Source organism: Meleagris gallopavo, chromosome 7 (genome assembly GCF_905368555.1).
Source record: "Meleagris gallopavo chromosome 7, MGAL_WU_HG_1.1, whole genome shotgun sequence".
Lineage (NCBI taxonomy): Eukaryota > Metazoa > Chordata > Aves > Galliformes > Phasianidae > Meleagris > Meleagris gallopavo.
The window spans coordinates 9,623,804-9,645,486 of record NC_139410.1 but is presented as its reverse complement, the minus strand read 5'-3'; the positions used below and the strand labels follow the sequence as shown (position 1 = coordinate 9,645,486).

The following is a 21,683-nucleotide window of genomic DNA, read 5'->3' as shown; positions in this document are numbered from 1 at the left end:
CACGCGCAGAGCGCGCGGTACTCCCGCATTCCTCCCTCTCACGGGCGGGCCGGAGAGGCCATGCAGGTTCCGGGGCCCGGCCGCGTCGCTCCCCGCATGGGTGTCTGCCTGGCGGGGGGCGGGGCCGCGTGAGTGAGTGAGTGCCGCGCGCTTCCCGCCCCTGCGTGCAGACGTGCGTGCCGCGCGCTCGGACCGGACCGGACGGCGGAGGCGCCTCCCGTAATCCCGCAGGTGAGCTGAGGGCTGTCCTCCGTTCTCATTGTGACAGTTACGGTCCTGAGGGGAGCGCCGCGGGAAGGCCGAGCTCTGGCTGTACGACGCGTTGCGCGCGGGTTTGGCCTCCGCGTTCGGTGTGCGGCCCGGCGTGGGGGGCGAGCTCCGCCGCGGGCTCTCGCGGCCCCGGGGCGATGCCGGCGAGATGCTGGCGCCGTTTGGGGAGATTGCAGCGCGGCCGGTGGGCGGCAGGGGGCGAGCGGCTCTGACCTTGCGGCGCGCGTCCTGCCGGGAGTGAGCGTGCGGGCATGTGGACATGTGGCTGCCGCTGGCGCCTCCGCTCCTTCTGTTCCATCGCAGGTTAACGCGGGATTTCATCTTTCAGACATGCTCCGCTTGCCCGCCCTAATACGCCACGTCAGGCCGGTGTCCAGAGCTCTCGCCCCGCACCTGACGCGGGCGTACGCGAAGGATGTGAAGTTCGGTGCAGACGCCCGAGCCCTCATGCTGCAGGGAGTGGATCTGCTGGCGGATGCTGTCGCCGTCACCATGGGGCCGAAGGTAACGGCAGGGCGCGCCGGTTTCGTGTACTTTGCTCTCTTTTAAAACGCCGTAGCGCATCACGTTTGTCTGTGTAGCGTCCCGTTACTCACACATGTGTGCGGCCTGTGATGGCCGCGGGGACGAGGGCGGGTGCCTGTGCTCGTCTGTCGGCCTCCTGTGGGCAGAAGGAGGACGGAGCTGCTCCCTGGGCGGGCCGCTCTGCGTTCCTTTCGGCAGCTGGCAGTAAGTGAGGCCGAGGGAATGGCCGTGTGCTGAGCGTGAATGGCTCGAGATGTGGTTCCTAACGGTGTGGTAGATCATTAACTCTCCTCACAAAAGGAATAGTTAAATTAACGTTTATTTCACGTAGAAATTATGGGTTTGTATCCCTTCATCTCCCAGTAGCAGTGAAGTGAAAGCTTTAAGGGCATAATGCTGAGCTTTCAGCCAGCTCCTAAATGCTACAGCCTTATGGGAAAAGTGGCAGTGGCGTTCATTGTTTGTAGGGTGAAACACTGTGTGTGAACCTCTGCAAGGCTTAGGCGTTTCAGAAAACGAGATGCTGTATTCTGCATAGTCATACAACACAAAATGAGGTTCCTGCTTAAGGAAGAGGTGCCTTTTTCTTCACATTCATAGCAATGCCTGTTCCAGGTCAGCTACTCAGTTTCCCTGGGATTTCAGACATGGTTGTTACTTACTGCTATCTGCCATTAGTGGTGGGTGAGCTGAAGGCTGCAGTTGTGCAGCTCCTCATGCTGAGCAGTTAGATGGGATCACTTTGGTTTTTCGGTAGGAATAGTGTAGTCACACTTGTGTCCCATTTCCCTGCTGAGCTCCTTACATCTCAGAAGACAGGTGGAGCTTTTAATAAATTCACTGTTTGGATTTTTGAAAGATTTAATACATCAGCTCCAAGTATAACCTTGAAATGGGAAGGATATTTTAACTAAAGTGGGCTAAAATAAACGTAAGAGGTTCAAAATGTGCAGTAACACCATATGCATGGTTGATTTTTTCAAGGCTGCTTGGCCTCTATGAAATTATTTATCTTTTGCACATTTTTGAAGCTTCACTTATTCAAAATGCCATTAACTCAGTATGGTTAAGGTTGAGGAGCAGTGATGTCAGCAATCTCTCTGCTTTCCATAAGGACAGTTCTCCAAAAGAATAAGGCTGCAGGGTAATCAGCTGATTTAACACTTGGTTTAGGCTTAGCCTACGTTGTGACTGTCTGAGCATGGTTTAAATGTGCTCATTAAAGGGCAGATCCTGATGCAACTTACTGCAACCTCATGGAATTCTTGTTCATTTGCACTTGGTGCATCAGCTGTTCACCAGGTATTTGTAGAGGTTGCTCTTTATTACCTGATTCAGCGTCTAGCAATTTTAAGAAATAGCATACTCGTGAGGAAACTTTTCTTCTGCACTCTTCCTTATTTAAATATGCATGATGTCCAGTTTTGCACAATCTTCTGCTATTGCTTCAGGCAGGCCCATTGCTTTGTCACTGTAGTTCTTGATATGCGGGACCACTCAAAATGCAGGTGTGTTTCTTTTATTCACAATCACAGCATCCTTACGTTGAATGCAAGCTGTTTTAATGTGATGAGATATAAGTAGATCTCACTTTGTTACTATCTCCCTAACTACCAAACCCATTTGTAATAAGGCCAGGTCAAAACAAAGAAAGAAACAGAGCAAAGCGAGGAGGGGACTGTATGAAGAAGAACTTATCAGTATACCCATGGAGTTTTTTTTTTCCTTGAGCCTCTTTGGGTTTAATAACAGCACAAGTTGAATGAAGTAGCAGTAAGAAGTTGTGTTAAATATTAACTTGACATAATTCTGCTACAGCACAGAATGAGCAATGTACAGGCCCTCTCACATGCTCAGCTGGTAACTGCAGCTTTACATTTCTTTTCTGCAGTGTCTAGGGTTAGTTGTACTTCAGGAACCACGTAGCCTCTTGCACGGCAGCAGTCCGTAGTTTAAATCATTGAGGCAGACGTGAGTGGGCACTGTACTGGCAGGGAACGCAGTGCACCGCAGTGGCAGCACATTGTATCCGAGTCCTTGGGTAGCTGGGCTTGCAAGCCAGGCTCTGCTCGGAGCTGAAGCCATGCTGGCACGCAGTCAGCTTCAGCAGTGTGAGAAGGAGCAGTGTGCTCAGCACTCAGCTGGGCCTGATGGGCCAGCTGAGGGGACTTGTGCAGGAGTGGCTGGCAGTCACAGTAGAGAGATGGATGTTTGGTCTTCCTTCCCCACCTCCAACTGCTCCAGCTGTCACTATAGCTAAGACATTCAGGGCAGCAGTGCTAAGAGGTGGTTGCTTGCATTTCTGCTGTCTCTATCTGAAATTCTGGAGCATGATTGATTGGGGCAGCTATTCAAGCTGGGGAAGGTGGGGACCTCTGAGAGGGTGCATCTGCCCTATGTTCCCTGTATGGTCCATAATTTTCCATATTTACTTTGTATTTTAATTAGGATAGTCCAGCTTTCTAGTTAAAGCAAGTGCCAACAGTTTTGAGAAATTAGTGCAGCACATGGACACAATTATAGTGAGTATTTTCTGTTCCACTTACTCATCGTTAATGAAATTTATAACTTTCCTCTTTCCAAAGTGTGCAAAGAATCAAGTTTTCTATTACTGTTTTTCGATCATATGCTTTTTATTGTGATTTGAAGGAAATTTTACCAAGTTATAACATGTATAGGTGATACTTCACAAAGGATTTTCATCAGCAGTGGAACTATTACAGTGATGTGCTGTGGGTTGCCTGGCTTTTATTTAATGTTTATTGTTTGTAATCCTAGGGAAGAACAGTTATTATTGAACAAAGCTGGGGGAGTCCCAAAGTGACAAAAGATGGTGTGACAGTGGCAAAGGCAATCGACTTAAAAGACAAATACAAAAACATTGGAGCCAAGTTAGTTCAAGATGTTGCCAATAATACAAATGAAGAGGCAGGAGATGGTACTACTACTGCAACGGTACTTGCACGTGCTATTGCCAAAGAAGGCTTTGAGAAGATCAGCAAAGGAGCTAATCCAGTGGAAATCAGGAGGGGTAATTTTTTTTTGTTCAGTGTTTTTAATGTTTAATTGCTAGCTTATGGCTTTTCATACGCTAAATTTGGCTGGCTTCCTCAATAAGTTGCCTTTTGTTGAAGAACCAGATAAAACTTAACTTGAGCAGTGATGCATTCAGAATCTACTTGTTACTGCTGTGATATATTGAGTGAATCTTTCTTTTCTCTAAACATGTTATTGCCTACAAAACAGAAAAATGGTTAATTTGACATAGGCAAACTTTTAAAATCCATTTTAATTCATATCTGAATTAGCATATAAATTCGCTGGTTTCACATGAATTATTTTTTATTATGACTCAATGTATGTCATGCCAACTCAAAAACCGAAATTACTGGGTATGTAGATGACAATGCAGAACTAGAACAGCTTGTTTCTGAACCTGCAAACTTGATGTGTTTTTGTAATGTGAGTTCCTTATGTTTGAAACTTCTTTGTTGTTTTTTGTTTGTTTGTTTCCTGTGCTATATACTTCTTGTTCCCTCACAAGTGTTCCATTTGTCTTTAGGGGTGATGCTGGCAGTTGATGCTGTTATAGCTGAACTGAAGAAGCTGTCTAAACCAGTTACAACTCCAGAAGAAATTGCACAGGTAAAAAAAAAAAAAAAAAAAAAAAAAACCCACACATAATGTTACTTCAGAAAGATAGTGAAGTCAGGTTTGATGGTGGTAGGTTGTGGATACAGAACAACTGAGTATTGGTTCGTGTAAAGGTTTGGAATACATCTCGTTGAATGATCTCCATGGTAACACAATCATGAGTTATTTGAAATGCCCAGTATTTTGTTTTCACTTTGATGTTGGTTCAGAAGTAGGCAGTTTTTTCCATCAGGATTGTTTTCAAAAAGTGGTCATAAAACATAAGTGTGATTATTTGGGAAGAATTGAAGAAAGCAAAAATGTATTGGTGAGTTTGGTGATGGCTGGCTTGCAGGAGTTTTGTTACAGATCAGCTGTGGGAAGTTCAGGTTGAGGCAGATGCCTTGCTGGGTGTGCTTTGCAGGTGTGTTGGGCTAAATGGCTCATTTCCTCTTGTAGCTGCAGATTCAGATGTATTACTGGATGAACCCAGTGTGTGGGATCTTGTCCACTGCTTGAGCTGCCCTGAAGCCACTAGCCACTGTATTGTAGTTCTGGTGTGAATGTGCTACTGTCACTTGTTCTGTGTTGTCAAGATGTATTAGAATTGAAAATGATTATTTTGTTTATAGTAAGGAAACAAATTATGTGTTCTGTGAAATGAATGTAAGCATTTTGCTTTCTCAGGTTGCCACAATATCAGCGAATGGAGATCAGGAAATTGGCAATATAATTTCTGATGCCATGAAAAAGGTTGGCCGGAAAGGTGTAATCACTGTCAAGGTGAGAGCTGTCAGCATATGGACCAAGAGCAAAATGTCTGCCTTTCCGAGTTAGGGCTGGCTTTTGTGGCATGTGATGTGGAGGGCACTGTATGTGAGCACCTACAACTCCTCCATTCCCATCCCTTTTAGATCAGGGTTGTATTGCTCATACAATTGTTTTCCTTCGAGAGAAGCACATGAAGCAGATGTGGTGCAGAGTGTTTTATTTTGTTATGTATGGTATTCTTGTAAACGGATGTTTAATAAGACCTCCTTGCATCTAAACAGGATGGAAAAACTCTAAATGATGAATTAGAAATCATTGAAGGTATGAAGTTTGACCGAGGCTACATCTCTCCATATTTTATTAATACAGCCAAAGGTGAGTTAATAAAATTGCGTGTCAGCTACCTTAATGGCTCAGCTAATTTTAAAATAATGATGTCTTATAAAGGCTGTTATGCCAGATATCATGGCAGTAGGACACTGGGGTCCTTCCCCTATCAGAAACATTGCAAAAGCTTGATAGTTTTTCTCCTTTTTGTACTTTCATGCTAAGTGTGAACAATTTTCTGTGCTCCCATTAAGCTGGCCCTGCAGCACTCCAGATAACAGAACTGAATGTCTTAGAAGACAGCACTGGGCTTTTATGGGGTTTTGGGGTTTGTGTTTGTCATTATTTGTTAGGGGCTTTTTGTTTGTTTTAAAGTTGAAGTTGAAAAATAAAATAGTAGCTCTGAAGCTGCACAGTAAGTTTTAGAGAAGGCTTGGTATGCTTTCATAATCAGATTGCTCAGACAGTGCATATTGTTTCTGCAGGGCAGAAATGTGAATTCCAGGATGCTTACGTTTTAATCAGTGAAAAGAAGATTTCCAGTGTACAGTCCATAGTTCCAGCTCTTGAAATTGCCAATAGTCACCGCAAACCTTTGGTCATTATTGCTGAAGACGTTGATGGAGAAGCCCTCAGCACTCTAGTCTTGAACAGGTAAGGTTTGAAATTCATACTTTAAGAGCTTTGGAACAATTTTTTTCTTTATTCCCTGCATTTTCATCCTTTTAAAGGAATGCATTGGAAAGCATGTATTTGAATTTTCCCAGTACTAAGAAGCAACAACTCTTACACATAGCCATAATTGATATTGCGTGGGCTGAATTTCAGTAGTTTCTAGCTACTTGTTTGAGCGACAGCAGCTCAGTTCATGAAGGTCCCTGTTTGCTTGACCATTGGATTTGTACTGAAATATCAATTCATAGCAATTAGATTTGTTCTGTGAACACATTTGAAATGTTCTTCTCTCAATTATGTTCTTCAGGCTCAAGGTTGGCCTTCAAGTTGTTGCTGTAAAAGCACCAGGTTTTGGTGACAACAGGAAAAACCAGCTTAAGGATATGGCAATTGCTACAGGTGGTGCTGTAAGTAATGATATTTCAATTGACTTCTTCCTCTGAGAAACACTAATGCTATTTAGGGAGGTGAATAATTTAGTTTTAAGTCCATGGCTTCCGTTTGCTGTGTTGCAAACTTTCTTGTTCTTTCAAAAGGGCAATGGTAACTAATGCTTGAACAAGTACAGGAACAAGTATGGTGACACTTGCTGTGTCATAAAGCTCTGACCAGCTTTGAGTAATAGGTTGCTATAACTGGCTGAAGTTACACACAGTTTCCTTGCAGGATTTAGATTCTTAGTGGAGAAATATCCAAAACACTTCTTGAGAAAAACAGCAAAGTATACTTTCCTTCTTACGACTTGAATTAGGATGAATGTGATTGTTCTGAAGGTTAAGAATAGACCGGAGAATTTAGTTACTTTTATTTTACACAAATGCTTAATTGTACTATCTCAGTTTTAGAACAGTTGGTGTTACCTGTTACTGTCAGTTTATAAATGCTTTTTAATACATGCTTCAGAATCACAGCATGATATTGAGATCCTAAGCTGGTTATTTGAAATAGATGTTTAAGCCAAATGAAACATGAAGTAACAAAACCAACAAGCTCTCCTATGGTTAGTTTATTGCCAGTATTCATAACTTCTGGAAGTACATGGATGAACCTGTACACAATTTCCAGCCACATTAAATTAATGTGTTAAATTAGTCAGTCATGAACTAAAAGCTTGTAGTTCTGTAGTTCCCTACTCAGTGAGATTGTGCGATGCCTGCATGCCTCATCTGTAAGGAGAAGGGAGGATCTTCTTTGCACTTAGCTGCTATAGTATGGTGATTGTGTGCTGTTAGGCTGCTGTGTGTGTTCGTCTATCTAGAAATAATAATTTCATATATGGAAAAGCTGTGAATTCCAACTATACTTGTCATGTGTTCAGGTGTTTGGAGAGGAGGGCTTGAGCCTAAATGTAGAAGATATTCAGCCTCATGATTTTGGAAAAGTTGGGGAGGTCATTGTGACCAAAGATGACACCATGCTTCTAAAGGGGAAGGGTGAGAAGGCTCAAATTGAAAAACGCATTCAAGAAATTATTGAACAGCTAGAAGTCACCACAAGTGAATATGAAAAAGAGAAACTGAATGAACGATTGGCCAAACTATCTGATGGAGTAGCAGTATTGAAGGTGAGATATTAAACTTCTTAGGACTAAAACTTAAACGAATTTTTCACATCCATCTTTCACTTATATCTTTAGTCATTTTCCTAGACGGAGAATGGCACATAGATGATAATGGAGTTACTTCCAGAACTGGCAGCAAACGCTGCAGCTGCACCGTAACTTGTGAGACCATCGGTTTTCCTTTGGATCTGGTGGGAGGTGTGCTGGGGCATGGAGACAGCTCTGTAGTGTTCTTAGGAGCGGAAATGTAGCCAGTACCTAAGAGGGTACTTGGACTGCTGTCAGAGTAACTCAGGAAAAGTGGTGGCACCAGCCATTTATTGCTGATGTGAGCTTGTCTCATAACCAACCAATTCAAATAAGGAGTTTAGGTTAGTGCAATGCTAGACCATGGCATTAAGAGACGGTTAATTTTGTGGCAGCAATCGCATGGCAGGCTTACCTACATGGGCTTCTTGTTACAGACCTTGACATATGGCTTGCTTGTAGGTTGGCGGCACAAGTGATGTTGAGGTAAATGAGAAGAAGGACAGAGTTACTGATGCCCTGAACGCGACCCGTGCTGCGGTAGAGGAAGGCATTGTTCCAGGTGGTGGATGTGCGTTGCTTCGCTGCATTCCAGCATTAGACGCTTTAAAACCAGCCAATGAAGATCAGAAAATTGGTAAGTACATTACTTAAATGCTTGTGTGGGAGTGCTGAGAATAGACTTTTTTTTTTTGTCCTGAGGCTTCACTGGATTAAATAGATTGATTTCAGTGAGTATTTATTTACTTGAACATCTTATCTCTTTGGTATGGCAATGCCCTTTGGCTTGACATTTCTCCTTTACAGCAGGGAAGAGCTTTTGTTGCTTCCCTAACTTGGGTGTGAAAAACAGTAAAGCAGCAGCATCCTCTGAAAATTGAAAAGCCTCTAAGAATTGAATTACTTAACTGTTGCAAACATGCATAAATTCCAGCAATGCTTAAGACACTTCAGCACATCAAATGGAGGATGGTTTTGTACTGTGTTCCATGAATACCTGCTACAATAGCAATAATCTTTAGTACTTCTTGGGCAGGTAAAACTAAAATGAGCTAGTTTCTTGCAGTGATTTAATTTGTTGACAGATTTCAAGAATTTCCCCCCACGTGCCCTCTGAACTGAGAAAAATAGGTTAACTTCTTGCTCTGCTAGTTTTTTCTTCTTGTATTAATCTCTAGCAGTTGAATGTATGTCTTCGTAATAGGAATGTAAGTAATAAATAACTCCTGAAGATCCTTTTTCTTTCAGGCATTGAAATAATAAAGAGAACACTGAAAATTCCAGCAATGACTATTGCAAAGAATGCAGGTGTTGAAGGATCATTAATAGTTGAAAAAATACTGCAGAGTCCATCAGAAGTTGGCTATGATGCAATGCTTGGGGACTTTGTAAATATGGTAGAAAAAGGAATCATAGACCCAACAAAGGTAACCAAAACCAGCCTTAACTTCTCTTCCTCCCTCCATACAGGATGCTAAATGGGTACTAAGTTCTTTCTTTCCTGTCTTCAGGTTGTGAGAACAGCTCTGATGGACGCTGCAGGTGTTGCTTCTCTCTTATCAACAGCAGAAGCAGTAGTGACTGAAGTTCCTAAAGAGGAAAAAGAGCCAGCAATGGGAGGAATGGGTGGGATGGGTGGAGGAATGGGAGGTGGCATGTTCTAATTCCTGGGATACATATGCATCATGAATGTGCTGTTTAAGACTGACAGTTCTGACTTAAAAACTTCAGATGTCAGTGTGAGAGGATGGATAGTGACTGAAGTGAGGCTGGTGTTTAAAAGAATCACTGTAACCATCAGTTACTGGATTTCATTTAACACACGTGTAATTGTTTACAGTCATTGTCCATGCCTACAGATAATTTATTTTGTATTTTTTGAATAAAGACATTTGTACATTCCTGATAACTGAGTGCAAGATCCATCTACCAAGGTTCTGATTTAAACTTAATTAAGGCACTTGGTATTCTGTTTCAGAATTTATTGGTGCTTGCCAGAACTAGGAAGAACTTGGAAGCCACTGTGCGTAAGACTAGACAACTGTGTACAAAGTAGAGAAATACACTCTTATGTGACCTTCATGTAATAAAACAAACTGTGCAAGAGTACTGATATGTATCACCTTATTCCTCTGTACACAAAGCCATGGTTCTGGGATAAACTTGATAGCCCACTTCTAAGATTTACTAGAAATCTGACACTTAATCCTACAGTGCATTTCTCTCCAGGAAGCATTCCCCTGTCTAGAATGTTTCTCTGAAATAGAAGTTACGTTAACTCTGATAAGAAATATCTAAGCTGAACACACAAACAGTTCTTCTGAAATATTAAACAATGATGTGAAAATAAGGCACGTGCATTGACTTTATTTTGCCTTTTCCATACTGCTTGTTTTACATGCTGGAACAGACAATTTCTCACAGTGCTTGTGGGAGGAGGGAGAATGCCCTGAGGGTATGAAACAGGTAAGTTTTTGTTGCTAAGAGTTGAGTAACTTAGTACTCCATCTTAAGCATAGTAGTAGTTGCCTCCTTGCTTTGAGAGTTGTAGTCTTCAGCTCTTTGGATATTACTATTAGTTGTCCACACTAGGTGAAGTTTGCCCTTAAAGCCAGCTTTGTATGCCATCTACTCCTTTGTTCTTCAACCCAACACAGCTACTAAGACTGCTCTATAATGTCTTTCCTTTCTGCTTTCCACCTCCTGCGGTGTTCACAAACCCTTCATTTTTTCTTGCACAGTTTGAAAACAAAAACTCCTTCACAACTCCCCAGGTGCTTTAAAACTGTCCTCTTAATCCAACTGTCACTTTCCCCAGGTGCCTACCACTACTGAGAACTGTCTTTCACAGAGGTGAGAAATTTTAGTCTTTTTGGTGAAGTGTTATGAGATGCCCAAGACTGCTCCAGGGCTGTCTTTGTCATGAAATGTATGTTCCTACATTATATGATATCTTGCCACCTATCCTGTAGTACTCACATGGATTGCAGAGGCTTTGGGAGTGCTGACTGACCTCAGCTAGGGTACATGCTTGATCTGAAATAACAGAATTTCATGACTGAAACTAGATGAAATTTCAGGAAGTGCATAGACAGGATCTGAAATTGTTCTATACACATTTCTTTAGAGACTGGAAAGAGTGTTGATTTGATGAAGAGAATTAGTGAAAACGAGTTTAACTAAGACGGTACCACTTCACTGCACTGATAAGTGAAAGGCACGACAGTACTGAGATAAGTAAAACTTTGCTGTATGTTGTGTGTCGCTATATGACAGTGGACTTTGGGTGTCTTTACACTGCTAAGGGGAGCACTCCCTCCTTCTAAAGAACAGTACTGCGGCACAGAAGGGAGTGTATCCATGTCCTAGCTCTCACTGAGTTAACATTTACTCTTTAGAGAACTAAGAACTCTGCATTAGACCAGGCATATGTAGTGTAACCTAATTAAAATGCCTAACAATGAAACCGTGGCAAGTAGGCAAATTCAGATTATCAAACACAATTGTGCTTGAAGCCCAGTGAGCAAAGATAGTGGATATAGCTGAAACTGCTGTGCTTTGGGTTACATGTGCCTCTTGGAAAACTCAGGGATAAGGCTGCTTTCTGTTTTTTTCTGTAGCAGTTTCTGTCAGAATTCAACAGCAGCCAGAGGCACCTGACAACCCCTGTCAGCCACTGGGATCAAAAGCACCAAGTTGACACTGGACAAGCATTCTGTACGCCCTAAAGCTAAAATGTCAGGATTTCCCTTTAACTCAGCTGGTTGAGTGAGTTGATGCTGGTAAGTAACATTCACACTACTAACAGCTAAAACTTGAGTTAATATATTACAATATTGAAAAGACGTAAGCTTAGATAAGGCAGAAAAACTCGTAACAGAAATGGTTTGACAGATTAATAAATGGTAGCCTGAATTACCTTGCGTTACATACATGCCAGTTGCCTGTTACCAATAACACTCTGAACTGCACTTGATAGCAGCTTAAATAGAATACGTACATTCAGCTGAACATGTGCGTGTTTTTTTTTTTGTACAGTAGAAAATTACACACGAAGCTCAGATATGAAATAGGTGCCCCAAAAGGAGCATAATACCACTTCTACAAATGGTGTGTACAAAAAATGTTTATGGTGGAGGGTGTTGAAGCTTTCCCCATTACGTTTGATGAACTTCGTGAAACATGAGTTCCCGAGGTATGCTTGTTTCAGGGCCATGGAGCTTGGATGCTCTTCTTTCAAAGGCAGCAACCATCTGCTTTACCACTTCATCAAAGAACAGTGTAGCAAGCTGTGAGTGTAGAAGTGAACGAAATTCAAAAGAAATCTGTCAAAATAAAAGAGATGTTTTTTGTCCCATTGTGGTAAAATGTCATTAAAAATAACTCAAAAATCTTCAATTAATGCTACAAGTAAGCTGTAGAAGAAAAGAACAGTTAAAACTGAATGACAAGTGTGTCATTGAAGAAAAGCCTAATTCTTTGGTCAGAGGACTGTTTCCCCAGGCTTTCCAATTAGCATTTTGTTGGTTCTCTTATGCATCGTTTCTATTTTTCTAAGCTGTATCTTAACTAAATGAAGGATCACAAAACATAAGTAGATTTGGGATAATGGAAAAAACTTCCAACCAACAATAACAACTTCATTACTTTGCACGCAGAATTGGAGTGACAAAAGTTTGAAGAAAATCCCATGAGGCAAGACAGGAGATGTACAGGTAAGCTGAAGCCAACTCAGAGATTAAAAGACACTTGGAAGTAATTACCTATTAAGTATCAATGCTGTTTATCTACCTGTGTAGATGTAGTTAACCATATGTTCAAACAAGGCTTCTGTACTGATTAAAGCTAAAAATTTGCTTTTATCTGCTCTGTCTCCTTCCTGGACACCTACTCTATCTTTGTTTTCCTGACACAGGCAGTCAGTTTTGGAGCATAGAGGTACTGCCTGAGTCCTTAGTACCAAATCATTGTGCCTTATATTCCCTTTTAGCTCTCATTATCTGAATCTCTCATTATGCTGAAGCTACTGTAGTAGTTAGCACTTAAGGCAGGAGTACGTGAGTTTGCTTTCTGTCCCCTCCCCCAAGAGAAAACGTGATGACAACAGCAAGGTCACTTTTATGTCAGCCAGCCTTCAAGCATGTTTTTTGCTGTGCTGGCCCTCAATCCAGTTCAAGAATGTTCCCCTTTAGGCTACACTATTGGGATTAATTCTACAGCTTCCAGAAATTACTACAAAATTGTCAGGAAAAGAAATAGATTGCTCTTTGCACTTTAAAAAAAAAAAAAGTCCTGCATGTTCTGGACTGTGATTTAAGTATTTTTGTCCTACCTGAGAAATTAGCCAATAAAATTTTAAGTGAAGGAAATATGTGTTCTCTTAAATTGCTTATGAGTAATGCATATGAGCTGCAGAAATAGTAATATGGAAGTAATTTAACTATGGGGACTGTAAACCAGGTGTAGCTTCATTTGCATTTGTTTGATCTCAAGCATCAGTAAAATTAATGTGCCTTCTGAAAGTCTGAGAGGCCTCAGAGCATGCAGAGTTCTGCAAAGCAGGGATCATGAGCATTGCAGCATGTTCAGGAACCATGTAAGAACTTTGAGGTACGGCATATATTTATGAAGCTTGCAGATGGCAACCTGTTGTGCTTAAATCCATATACCAAATTACTTCAGAGCTGTAACAAAATAACGACTCATTACAATTCAGCATACACACAGCGTACCATCAGACTGGCAGAATAGCCATAGGCTGGGGGAGCCAGCATAAGCAAACTTTCTAAAGCCAACCAGCACTCTTGGAATCAGTCTTCTCTCTCACTCAGTTATACAGTATGTTTTGAGAAGTTTGTTCTGAAATGTTTATCAATGCCATCAGCTTAGGCCCAGAGGCACAGCACATTGGAATTGGGCAAGGGTTACAATCCTGAAGTACTGGCTGTTGTAAGGCAACTCCCTGCTCACCTGGCTGTATTTTCTTCTGTTACCTCAAATGGCATAAGCAACATAAGGTATTAATAGTGTTTCTTCAAGAAGAAAATGCCCATTTTAAGTGCAGATTTGACCCTAACTGAAATTCTCAACCTGGAGTGTCAAAACTTGGCTTTGATGGGGAAAAAATTTTCTGCACAAACCCAGTACTTGAAGAACAGGGTTTATACAGATGCTTAATTGAAGTTTTCTTGAGTTAATTACTAGTCAGTAGCAGGAACTGGCACTTATTAGCCTGGAGAAATTAAAATACCATGAGCAACTAACATGCAAATATGGTTACTAAATGCCATGAGAAATAAATTTTCAATTGCCTATAGGTTAATTTTTGAACTGTTGAATTGTACTTATTGTACAGCAATAAGGTGAAAGTTACTAACCCAATAAAGGTATGTGCCACTTCACAAATGCTCTAAAAGCTCTTTTTCCTATTTACAGAAGAGATTTTTTAAAGCAGAGTGTCCCATTATAAGCCAGCAGCATCAGGCCATTCCTGTGATATCCTAAAATAGAAGGGCGGCATTTCTCTAAAGAATTATGCAGCAGTGTTTTAGGTGGAGTAGGACTTAAAACATGAAATAGTAAAACTAGAAGTTGGGAAATCAAGCTGGCAAAACTTGTAGGCCAAACAAGATAGATGGGAGAATATCTACTTTCTGATAACAAGAGTACTTTGGTTGTAAACTAATCAAAGGAAACAGCAAAGTCCATGAATATGTTTATTATTTCTCCCCCTGTATTTACTTATCTAAAACTGTAACACATAGAGAATATTAAGGTGAGAGATACCAGTCCCTAGTCATTGTGTGTGGACCTCTCACAGACAGCTGCTGTCTCTAAAGAACCGTGTAGCAGTTTCCACATGGTAAAGTTCACAACCATTAACTTAGTTTCAGTGTGAGTGTGAGGGCAGAGGGAAAATAGTACCACATACTCTTTTTTCTTAAATGCAACCAAAGAATATTTTTATGCCCCATTTCTAGCACGTCTAGCATGTTTTAATTACAATACTTACTGCAAAATCCAATGTACACGTCCTTGGATAGGCAGGGATGCCTGGGCTGAAGCGCCATACTGTTTCCAAGTGGTTAAATAGCTTTCCATCGGTGCAGGATGCCTAAAAGAAAGTTTGAAAAGCCAAGCTGCAGTTAGGCTCCTACAGGAGGGACAAATCAGTATTACTGAAGCGTGCATTCGCATTCTGTTAGACTGTGAGGGTCACAGCATAGTTAAAAATTGTTCTTTATAGAGCAACCACTGAGAGATCTCATTTGCACAGTGTCACCTTGTAAGGTAGGGGAAGGATTTTTGTCTTGAGTCATAAAACAGATCTCTTGCCTAAGGCGTCCCACACCATGATAATGTTAATGCTCTATTACCAAAATATTGGTATAACACTGTTTTAAGCAAAGAACGTGGATATTTACTGGTTTTGTATATGTATTTATTTTAATTATATGTATAGAATGCTTTATATACTAATGTGTAGACCAGTAATCTTGTGCTATAGGAATGTTTACATCAAAATAAACCCAATTGAAGTTAAACTCAAAAAGTCCTTTGTCATAAGACACTATCATCATCAAGAACTATCCCAAAGTCAGTGAAACTATATACACTCAAGTTCATAATTAGCTTATATCTTGGCTTTGTTTCCATCAAGACACATTTAATCAGTGTTCTGAGAGCCTTCTCTACAGTCCTACTTTAAAACCATAAACCAAGCCACCTCAAAGGCTTATCAAATGCATAAAAGTACCTCATTTTTTTCTGCCCAGTATAGCAATACAGTGCCTCACTGCCCCTGCAACAGAAGGGGAAGGAATAGAGAGAAGGGCAGACAGGGAAAGGGGGCTGAGCCTTTCATGCCTGTTGCTGACAAAAGGACAGGAAACATGGGAAAAGTGCCAGCATGTGCCCCTTGCTCCCAACCTGACAAGCAGTAAAACTCACCTGACTCTTCCCTCAGCAGCAAGAGCTGCTGCTACCTTGTTTTTCTAGGACTAAGCACTGCTGCTGGAAGCGAGAAATTCATGCTCATTTTGTCATTACCAACAGGCTACTATACAGAAATATCATGCAAGCTGCCTTTGCCCAGAGTTATTTCTGAAGACAGCATAGTAGTCCAAACACACAGTCATTTTATGGTAATGGTCCTACAGTTATATGAGCATAATGTAAACTTGTAGCAAAAATAATCCTAGCAGAGATAACACTAATACTTCTCAGAAGAGGAAATCTAAAGAAGCTGTTGTCACCGCTTTCTTGTTTTTTTTTCTGATGGGAACTTTTCTTCTGACAGAATAAAAGTGAAAAAGGGTTTGTAAGCCAACCTGATATCTATCTGTGAAAGAAAAAAAAAGTCACTCTTGTCAGGGAAGAGCAGAAAGGGAAAGAAGCATGTAAAATGCAGATTTTTCTATTGCAATTGTTCAACGTTATTATAAACACAAGAAAGATTTTTTTTCTTTCCAAAATTACTAAGTACCTTGATTAAAAGTACTTTGCATGTTCTCTTTCCAATTCATGTCCCCCCTGCACTTAAGAAACCTATTTCTGTTTTAAGCAATGTCCCATAAGAGGAAGCCTAGAAAAGAACGGTAAAATAAGATGTCCAAATATGCATCTTGAATAATAACCAACTGTCGTTCTGCCAGTTGTTCCAGAAGATGATCAAAATTGCCACATAAAGGGAGAGGCAGTTGATATGGATCTGGTTTGGGCTGTTCGTAACAGAGTGAACCTGTGAGGTAGACAAGCAGTTGGAAGATCCTGGCCTCATTTAAATTTCTCCTTTAATTATTACCTTTGAAAAGCTGAAAGGAGAAAATACACAATTGCTAAACAAATTAATTCTAAGAAATGGACTTTAAAACAACTTATGTTCTCGTAATATATTGAATAACAAGCTCTTCAGCAAGATCTTCATCCTGAAGTTAAAACTTCTTACATAATTAAAACTGCCAGAAGATAAAGAATGATAGATTTTCTAAGATACCAGAAGCGACAGTTGTCCAATAACTTTGAAGTCATAATTAATTTAATTTAGATAGGCTTGATACATAACAAAAATAAACACTAGTTGGCTATCTTCTTGAATGACTGCCTATTTCTCCAGCAAAAACAAGCTAAAAAACAATTTTTCCCCTAGTTGGCAGCCCATGTTTTAAAAGCAGATTCAAATTATCCCTGAGTAACCTGAAGTTTTTAAGGAAAAGCACCAGTTTTGCACCACAGGAAGCAATATTGGAACGTCTAACACACGAGTTAGGGAAAGCAATAGCTAAGAAAAAGTTACCTTAACTAAGTGTGGTCTCACCAGGGTAACAACCGATGTGTACCGTTCTATTACAGGAGGGAAGCCTATTTCTAGCTGTGCTTTGCAGTACCCAGAGCGCTTCGATAACACATCTGACTTTTTACACCAAGGCACAAATAGCTTGTAATTCTCCACAACAGCAACAACTTCGTACATTTCCTGCATAGAATAACTGGAATAAAAATATGAATTTTACAGTTACATGGTGTTTTTACTATGAATTCAGTATTAGAAGGTTCAAAGATATTATTTACAGCACAGGCAGTTTTAAAGGTGAACATGCAGATACTGGAAAGCACTGTTACTTCTGAAAATTAAACATGCAGCTCTGCCAGCAAGAGGAAAAAAAAAGTTGGAAATTGGTGAAAGACTTTGCAGAAAGAAGCAAAACACCACACAACATCCAGCTGTGAGGTTAGTGACCACTGGGCCTGTTACCTGCTACTTTCTGCAGTACTGGGGAAGCATGCTTAGATTTCAAATAGAAAAAAGAGTTTTTTCCAGCATGGTGTGTTGTCATTCAGGTAGCTATGACGTTTCACACAGTGAAAGAATGTGCTCTTCACATCCTCCAAAAAAGGTATGGCAAAACGAAGGGACTATGTTTTAGAAGGTTTAAATAGAGCAACGCAATGTTCCTTACTTAGCTTCTAAAACAAGCTGACTAAAAAATACTGGAAAAACAGTATTATTGGACAAAGGCTCCTTTTAAACAACTACCCACAATTTATTGCAGCTCAAGAATTACTATATAAATGAATGTTAAGTATCATCAAAAGTATTAAACCTAATGAATGAATTATACTATTGCAGACTGGAGACTGGGAACAGATCCCAGTCTCATTAAGTTGATGAGAAATTTTCCACAAAGTCTTTTTCTTTGTGCCTGTGTTTCTTAATCCCACAATTAGTTATTTTCCTTCTTCTGAGAAGAGAACAAAATCTCAAGTGAGAAGTACCACAAAATCTAAGTGTAACATTGCACGTATTTGCAAGAAAAGGGGGAAAAAAAAAAAAATCAGTTTTCACCTCTTTTGGTATACCCCCATTTCACCAGATTAGTGATACATGCTTCCCTGTTGGGGCTGTTTTTGTTTTGTTGCAGAATAAAAAGGTTATTTCTGCTTTTTCTTTCAAGGGAGACAGTATTTTAGGTTCCTCAGTTTTTGGTACTGGATTTCAGACTTGAACAGCTTGGATGTCAGAACTTATTGCTGGTCTCCATCTGGGCACAGTCTCAGGGCCACGTATCTTCAGGGATGGTCAGCCTTTGGATTTCCAGTGTTTCTGATTAATCACAGCAAACACAAATTTTCAAATTTCTATACATACCCTATAATTCTCCTTTCAGAGTATTCTTTTCTTTTATTTACTAGTGGTGCAGCAATGTTGAAGAAACTTCTTGAAAAGGTATGGCTCAGCACAGGCACTTGCAAAGGAGAAATTCTGGTCATCAGAATACCACAAGAAGCCAAGTGCCTGCAACAGTGAGAATGCTTTTAGATGTGTGTCTTTTCAGCAACGCAGATCACAACAGGTGAGATGGCATAGTCTGCTCCGCGTCGTGTTCCAGAAAATGTCCAATTTACATGGAAAAACAAAGGCTCTTAGCAGTTTGCAATCTATTCAAAACATGAGGTGTTTTTTTTTTTTTTTTTTCCCTTTAGTAGAAACTAAAAATAGCTCCCAGTCACGAGACAAGAAGCTGGCAGAGTAAAATAACAAAGGCCCCATTAAACACCGGCTTTGTGGCAGCCTGAATTCTTGTACAAGACTCGTGCACTTGCATTTGCAGAATGTAACTTCTTACCAGCAAAATCAAGGCATACCTTGCAGTATTTTGGATAACGCAGAGCTTGTGTTTGCAGTTACAGCAATAATCCCTCTGCTGCCTTCCTTCTCTTAAAAGGAAGATTTTATTTTGGAAGTGCTTTCAGAAACTGCACTGCATCCCCAGCACTGAACATTTTTTTGTCTTGAAAATAACACACAAAACCTTGGATGCGTTGTTTTCAGAAATTACACTGAACAAATTAAAAAACATTATTAGTTCAGATCCCATCTCAGTTCTTTGTTTGTGGACGCCTGCACAACAGCCTAACAAATACTCACTGTGATTAATAGGTCTCTTATGCTAAATTACCGCTTTTGCCTAGATTGAGCCAGTTCAGATGTAAAATGTTTACTCAGTTACGGGTTTTGGCACCAGGGAGTTCAAAATGTCACTGTTTGTTCTCAGCAGTTCTATGTACGTAAGCTGAAGCACAACCAAGGTCTTCTTCTGTTTCATTAAACAATCAGGACTGTACCTCTAGATTCACAAAGTCAAAAATTGAACCAACCTTCCATGCCTAGTAGAAGACTTGTTTGTTGTTTCTTTAACACAGTGAGCAGTGATGGATGCTGTTTTTCTCCAATCACCAAAGTAGTTTAGCAAATTACAGTTACCGATTTTAAACAGTTGAAATTATTATTAACATGCTCTTTAAAAATCAACGTAACTTTCAATTTAAAAGAAATGCAGTAATAGCCCTAGACTGACCACATTAGTCTGTATGGTCACTGTACTCAAAGGAAGGAAAAACTGGTTTTGGGGTTAGAGGGAAATAAATATCCCAATCGGCTCATTAGCAATTATCTGCACAGACTTCTTTAAAAAATAAATGAGCAACTGTGAGATGAAGCAGAGTGATTGACACCACAGCCTGTAATCACCACAGCTGAAGAGACATCCTAAGGTCCAACAGCAGCACAGAGGTGAAACAAAGACAACAAGCCTACTTAAGAAGTCTTTCAACACCAAGCTCTAGCATGCATTTGGAATTGTACCTCAAGGAATGGACACAGCCTGTTTTTTTCCCACTTCAGACCAGACAGGACTGTTAAGGATAATTGTGGCTTCGACAGAAATAGTGGATAGGTGCCAGTAACCCTGCAGCCTCATCCAGACTCACTGAAAGAGCTCACAGCTTTGGACCAGAGCTCATTCTGGAGCACTCACTTAAGTTATTTCCTTTGTTTGGAGCTGCCTACAGCACGCAGTCCCAACCTGGTAGCAGGTGTCTTCCAGTAGTTGTTTTTTTTTTTTTTTTTTACTGCCGAGCTATGCCAGTGCACTGTCTCATACCATTTTATCTGCATGCATTTCAGCACAAGGCTGAAAAACACTCTGCAAATACTTTTGTAGCTACTATAACGTCCTTAACTACGTTGTCTTTCAAGGAAGGAGGGGATATGATAGGTTATAATGTTAACTAATGTGGCTACATGTTTCTCTAGATTATCTGTGAAGAATGAATGCTACCAGAACGTGCTAGGCTTGGCCCCTGTCCGGAGCAGCTTGCTTCTTTAGGAAACCATACAAGTGCGAGCTGCAATGGGCAGTCGTGTGTTTCTGTGAGCCTGGCAGAGGCCCCCGAAGCAAAGCCAAGTCCCTCCCAGGCTGCAGGCACCGCTCCCACTACCGCGCTGCCCTGACAGACCCACAGCGCTTTCCCAGCAGCAGCACGTATTCGGGAGTTGTTTTTAACCACTACTACACTTTGCGCTGAATGCACCTCTCGGTAATTGCTCCTGCTCTCCATTCAGAACTGTATCGTTTCTAAAAAGTTCATTGAAAATGGCTGGTTTACTTAGCAGGACTGAAGTATTTTAATGGTGAGAATGTAAAGTGATGTACCTTGTGACTGGTGCGCGGTACAGAATGGTCACAGGAAGCTGACGACCGTTCTGTAGGCGCGGGCAGCACGAGAGCCGGCTGTGTGTGTGCACGCTGTCCGTGTGCTAAGAAGGACGATTCCACAGCTCCCCGTTTAACGCAGGAGCGCACAGCCGAGCCTTCCACCGCTCCTGACGGCTTCCATGCGGCTCTCTCCGCCTCAGCGGCCGGCTCCTTCCCCCTTCGGCACGCAGCCGCCCCGCGCTAAGGAGACGACAACCGCGCAGCGGATCGCCCCAGGCAGCGTCACCACCTCAGCGCTCAACTCGCGGCGCTCCGCTCCGCTCCCCCGGCCACGTCAGGAGTGCCGGCGGCCGAGACGGCCGCCCTCGCGCGCCCGCCGCTCCCCGGGGCAGGCCCGGCCCGCACGCCTACCTGACAGCAGACGCTCGGGGCGGCAGCGAGGCAGCGAGCCTCCCTGTCAGCGTTTTGCCGAGCGCCCGCCCGCTGCGCGCCATCCCGGACCCCACTCCTCGCCGGCTGCCGCCCGCCCGGCGTTATCCGACTGTCGCGGCGGCCCGGCCGCCTATCGGAGCGCGGGGACCGGCGGCGCGGTCATGGGACGGCGGCGGAGCTGGAGGCGGGGCCGGGCGGAGCATCGCCTGCCCCGGATTGGCCCGGCGGCGAGAGCGGCTATACTTGGGCTGCGCGCCGGGAGCCCTGCGGTGTTTGCGGCCGCGTGACGGGCGGGGCGGGTGGTGCCCCTCAGCCGCCCCTCAGCTGCTCCGGCCGGTGCTCCTCGTGAGACGCGGGTTTGACGTAGCGTCACCGAAACCTGTGTGTCCTCGCTTGGTCCTGGTTGTAATCCCACAGCGCTGCTTGGCTATGCATCTACTCAAAGAAAAAGGGATGTTATTTAT

At 42.0% G+C, this 21,683-nt stretch overlaps 2 protein-coding genes across 2 annotated transcripts; one reads left to right on the top strand and one right to left on the bottom strand.

Annotated features, from left to right (window-relative positions):
- The first annotated feature begins 89 nt into the window (after nucleotides 1–89).
- HSPD1 (heat shock protein family D (Hsp60) member 1) lies at nucleotides 90–9,898 on the top strand. The gene is made up of 12 exons (XM_085227580.1): nucleotides 90–231; nucleotides 599–774; nucleotides 3,574–3,826; nucleotides 4,358–4,440; nucleotides 5,116–5,211; nucleotides 5,481–5,574; nucleotides 6,012–6,180; nucleotides 6,509–6,608; nucleotides 7,520–7,765; nucleotides 8,252–8,426; nucleotides 9,038–9,216; nucleotides 9,301–9,898. Exons 2-12 carry the CDS (start codon nucleotides 601–603, stop codon nucleotides 9,451–9,453), a joined length of 1,722 nt encoding a protein of 573 aa, XP_085083706.1. The 5' UTR covers nucleotides 90–231; nucleotides 599–600; the 3' UTR covers nucleotides 9,454–9,898.
- A 1,727-nt stretch (nucleotides 9,899–11,625) lies between these two features.
- COQ10B (coenzyme Q10B) lies at nucleotides 11,626–21,427 on the bottom strand. Its single transcript, XM_085227588.1, has 5 exons — nucleotides 21,199–21,427; nucleotides 18,438–18,584; nucleotides 17,085–17,277; nucleotides 14,802–14,903; nucleotides 11,626–12,114 (listed from the first exon to the last, which is right to left on the bottom strand). The coding sequence occupies exons 1-5, from the start codon at nucleotides 21,279–21,281 to the stop codon at nucleotides 11,947–11,949; spliced, it is 693 nt and encodes a 230-aa protein (XP_085083714.1). The 5' UTR covers nucleotides 21,282–21,427; the 3' UTR covers nucleotides 11,626–11,946.
- Nucleotides 21,428–21,683: the final 256 nt, after the last annotated feature.

What these genes read in the sequence shown, in the direction of transcription:
- COQ10B (XM_085227588.1), bottom strand. Translation starts at nt 21,281, where the DNA reads ATGGCGCGCAGCGGGCGGGCGCTCGGCAAAACGCTGACAGGGAGGCTC. An exon ending in TCTGAAAGGAGAATTATAGG is followed by an intron (nt 17,278 to 18,437) that starts GTATGTATAGAA and finishes TTTTTATTCCAG; the next exon opens with TTATTCTATGCAGGAAATGT. An exon ending in CGTGTACATTGGATTTTGCA is followed by an intron (nt 12,115 to 14,801) that starts GTAAGTATTGTA and finishes TTATTTTGACAG; the next exon opens with ATTTCTTTTGAATTTCGTTC.
- HSPD1 (XM_085227580.1), top strand. Translation starts at nt 601, where the DNA reads ATGCTCCGCTTGCCCGCCCTAATACGCCACGTCAGGCCGGTGTCCAGA. An exon ending in TCCAGTGGAAATCAGGAGGG is followed by an intron (nt 3,827 to 4,357) that starts GTAATTTTTTTT and finishes ATTTGTCTTTAG; the next exon opens with GGGTGATGCTGGCAGTTGAT. An exon ending in TTTTATTAATACAGCCAAAG is followed by an intron (nt 5,575 to 6,011) that starts GTGAGTTAATAA and finishes TTGTTTCTGCAG; the next exon opens with GGCAGAAATGTGAATTCCAG.